Source organism: Cryptomeria japonica, chromosome 6 (genome assembly GCF_030272615.1).
Source record: "Cryptomeria japonica chromosome 6, Sugi_1.0, whole genome shotgun sequence".
In the NCBI taxonomy this organism is placed as follows: domain Eukaryota; kingdom Viridiplantae; phylum Streptophyta; class Pinopsida; order Cupressales; family Cupressaceae; genus Cryptomeria; species Cryptomeria japonica.
The window spans coordinates 628996356-629000959 of record NC_081410.1 but is presented as its reverse complement, the minus strand read 5'-3'; the positions used below and the strand labels follow the sequence as shown (position 1 = coordinate 629000959).

General features: G+C 37.0%; 1 protein-coding gene across 1 annotated transcript; it reads left to right on the top strand.

Annotated features, from left to right (window-relative positions):
- The first annotated feature begins 1754 nt into the window (after window positions 1-1754).
- Window positions 1755-3420, top strand: LOC131068706 (UDP-glycosyltransferase 85A8-like). The gene is made up of 4 exons (XM_059222232.1): window positions 1755-2014; window positions 2090-2373; window positions 2462-2877; window positions 2941-3420. The coding sequence occupies exons 1-4, from the start codon at window positions 1755-1757 to the stop codon at window positions 3418-3420; spliced, it is 1440 nt and encodes a 479-aa protein (XP_059078215.1).
- The last annotated feature ends 1184 nt before the right edge of the window (window positions 3421-4604 follow it).

Sequence of the window (4604 nt, the reverse complement as noted above, 5' to 3'; positions counted from 1 at the left end):
TACTACCAAGGAAATTAATACATCTTTTTTTTCCTATTAGCAACATTCACCTACTTCTCAGTTCGCATACTCTAGAGAAATGGTCATAGTGACTCACTTGATTCAACTATATTGTATAGTTGTTTCTAAAAGTAAGAATAAATGAAGGTGTCATATATTTAAACATATAAGATATTTACAATTATCTCATAATTTGATGTTAGAATATGGAAGCTTAAAATGCATAGAATCAACTAAATAATGTCTAGAAAATACCAATGCTAATATTTTATTGTATTGGAATCAAAACATGAATTTTCTATAGGTCAACCTTGAGTGTCTTGAGATCAATCTTGAATAGAATTTTTTTTCCCTATGATATGTAGATCACAATGTGCTAAATAAAAAGCATGTTCATCCTAACTCAAATTGTGATATGTAGTATATAAATATGTGTAAGGATGTTTTTCTTTAAAACACATTGAAGAAATATATGAGACTACCATAAGTAGATTATTCTATGTGAACTTACATTTACGAGTAGCTTTATAACCTTAGCTGAAGTTGGAGTAGCTTGTCAAATTCTAACATCTTTAGGAAGTGATTTACAATGAGGCTCCAATTATATTTAAAGTTGACAAGATATATTGCAAAATCAAATAATATTTTCATTAAAAAAATATGCAAGCTGAAAACAACTATCATATGATTTATGCAACTTATAAAATGTAAAAAGTATCCTTGCATGTAGAAACCTATGGACAAGTGTTGGGATACTTGGTCAGTCCACATGAGCTGATTATTAGGTGAGATATATCCCTAGATGAGATTAAGAGTATTGTAGATGAGATTAAGAGTATTGTGAATAAGATCATCTTAGATATGCTAAAAGCTAACTATTTTGGTAATAGCTCTTCTCTTACACTACCATATATCTCTAATATAGCCATATCTAACATCATTAAATCATTTATTGCATGGATCACCACCATGAGATGTAATAAAAATTTCAACATGAAGTTATATCTTTATCCTTCATTTGTTGAGAAGAGAATGCCATTCACAACATCACACAATAAACATTCATGTCAATGATCATCATTAAAAAATAAATATCATAGAGATCCTCAATAGATAACATTAAGAAATTTTCCCCTCAAAAAAGATATAAAATCTTGGTGAATCTTTTATTTTTTGAAAAAAATAATAATTTCTATTGATGAATCTTTTCTTTTTTCAAAAAAAATATAAATTTTATTGACTTGATTTTTTTCAATAGTAAAATTTTGTAGAAAATATTGGATAATCTTGGAAAATAATATGAAAATGTGCCAATTACCATTCCAAATCTTTCCCAAAAAAAAATTTATGAGAAAGTACGGGTTTGACTAGGGTGGAATTGATTGATGGTTTTAAGGGGTAGACTTTATAATATTTAGTTTCCACCATTGATTTAAAATATAACATAATGGTCCTCATTGTATTCCATGAGGTAAAATATACTCATAGTTTTGTAATGCTCACGAGGCCTCCAAAAATAATTTTAAGATCATGAGCATTACAAATTCGATGTACATTGACCTTATAGAATACATTAAAGATCACTAGAGAAAAAATTAAAGCTCGACAATATGGCCCTAACGTAACTAAATTATGAAATATTATTAGGAGTGTCAAAAACAAAAAAGTGTAAAAAGAAGAAAGAAGAAAAGTGGAGGGTGCAGTGATAAAAAAATTGTTTACAAAAGAAAAGCAGCAGGCAGGCCAAACAAAAAATGAAGAGACTTTTGATCAAGTCGGAGTTCAGTGTCTGCTCCAATTTGCTTGAGCGTGCAATCCTTATAAATCGTTGTTCAGAAGCCAAGAAATTAACTTGTGGCATTGAATTCGTTCCCCACTTGAGAATAACCATGAATGGTCGAAACGATGTCACTGTGTACGCAGTTTTGGTGCCCTTTCCTGCCCAGGGCCCCGTCAACGCTTTCATTCATCTCGCAGATCTCTTGGCCGCACAGGGATGGACTCACAAACGCGTGTTTGTAAGTGCAAAGTAGAAGTCGCGACCGCACGCCTCCAAATCCAATTTCCGATTCTTGTCATTCCCGGACAGCTTACCGCCGGAGCACGGCCGCACCTCCCACCTGGGCGAGCTATTTACAGCGCTGGCAAAGCGTAGAGACGCCTTGGAGACTCTCCTCCGCACTGAATGTCACAATGGACATGGCGTTCCTCCCATCACGTGCATCGTGGCAGACTCTTGTATGTCTTGCACCGCATCAGTGGCCACCAATATGCGAGTGCTAAGAGTTGTCTTTTGGCCTGTTTGTGCCACTGTCTCTATTGTTCAGAAATACGCTCATTCTTTTCTTTCCCAGGGCCACATTCCTGTCAAAGGTATTCTTCTACTCTACTTTTAATATTAACTTAAAAATTATTCTTGTGCTATAGTTTGAGGATTAACTTGGAGGTGTGGTGGTCTCAGTGAGCGAAGGAAAACGTCCGGAGATAATGATCACTAGCCTACCGGGGAATATACCAGCTCTATGGCCCAGCGATCTGATATCTTTCTACCGCGAGCAGTTTACATCTGATCTGCTCTATGAAGCGTTTCCCTTTGAGTCACGAATGTGTGACACGGGGGACTACGTGCTTGTGAACACTTTTGAGGAATTGGGAGGGACAGAGACGGCAGCGGCACTCTCCATCAACGGGTGTCCATCTGTGTTAATAGGCCCTGTGTTTCTCCCTAACTTTTTAGGAGGGGAGAACTCAACGCTGTCTATGTGGGAGGAAGACGATAGCTGCTTGCACTGGCTCGACAGACAACGCCCGCGGTCTGTGTTGTATGCTTCGTTTGGAAGCTTGGCCCTCAAATCGCAAGAGCAGTTGGAAGAGCTGGCGCTGGGTATGGAATAGAGCGAGCATGCTTTTCTGTGGGTTCTCCGCTCCGATATTGCTCAGGGGCAGGCTGCTGTTTTGCCCAAGGGATTGGAAGAGCGAACCAAAGATCGCGCCTTGTTTGTGAAATGGACGCCGCAATTGAAGGTTCTTGCGCATCCTTCGGTGGGAGGATTTCTGACGCACAGCGGGTGGAATTCAACAGTAGAGAGCATAAGCATGGGAGTGCCCATGATTGGCTGGCCTTATTGCGGTGATCAGTTCCTCAATCGCAGATTCGCTAAAGAAATACGGAAGGTCGGCTTGGATTTTAAGGACATGGACGTTGACGACGGGAGGCTGGTGAGAAGAGAAGAGATAAAGAATGCAGTGGTGAGTGTGATGGAAAGCGAGGAGCTGCAGAAGAAAGCGATGAAGCTGAAAGACGCGGCAAGGAAAGCAGTGATGGCGAGGGGTTCTTCATTTAACAACATAACCACGTTCATCCAGGATATGCTCAGACATGCCAAATCACTGTCACTGTCACTGCGAGGAAACATGTGAGAAAGATGACAATACGCACTAGAATTGTTTTGTCTGATTCGTTGTTGTGTGTCGCATGGGATTTGTTTGTCCAGATTGAGAGTCTCTGGTGAGTCTGTATACATTTCGAACCTGGTGGCTTTTATGATATTTTTTTTCTTTTTAAGGTTTTATAGTCTGAGATGAAGTTTTTATTGATTTATAAACAGATCGCCGACTATTCAAACAGCATCTTCCCCACCGCTTGTTGCAGACCGGTTTCTCCATTACCGAAAATATAATATTTTTCTTTTTCAATAAAAGTTGATTATTTCACTCAATTTTTTTATTATTATTTTTTAATTTTTACACAGGACTCAAAGAGCATATCAAAGGAAAGAACCCTGGGAAGAAAACCTCCGGTCACAGCTCATAAAATAAACCTATAGTATCTAACAGATCAGTTTATACACCCTGCTCAAAACCACATACAAAATGCGGTCACAACACATATAATATCAGTTTTGCATAGAGCCCATATGACAATTTGTCAAAAAAATCCATCGGATAATTTTCAGATGTAGACTCCACATCTGCTATCAATGGAAGAAGACAAAATTTTCCAAAGCCCTGTGCCAAATCCCATGAGCCAAAAACCTTCCTGCCAAAAAAGAAAGTATCAAAAAAACTTTGGAAAAATACTATTGTATCAAATACCATGAGCTCGAACTCTCCTCCAGACAAGGAACATGAATACTTGAAATGAAAGGGGAAAGCAGGAATAATTACCATCATAAAATTTTACATCAACATTACTCAAGAAAATCACATAACTATTGCTGCAAACCTTCCCATACCCTAAAAGGAAATTCCTCAAAACCCACCTCTCGTTGATTGGCATTGCTATCAATGGCTAAATTTGCCAAATAATCCGCAATCTTATTAACTTCTCTGTAACAATGGGATACCAAGAAAGATTCAAACAATTCTAATTTTTGTAAAATGGGATCAAGTATATACTGTCTCTTGAAAGTAAAGAGATGATTCAGAATTTTTTTTTTTTTTTTTTTAAATAATTGGAATTTTTTCGTGGAAGAGCATGAGTTACGATCTATGTTTCAATAATAGTTCACTTTTTGCACATTCAATTTCTCAATTACTAATTTTTAAAAAACTAAAAAACAATTAAGTTAAAGCTCATTAGTAAATTTCACATGTATCAATAG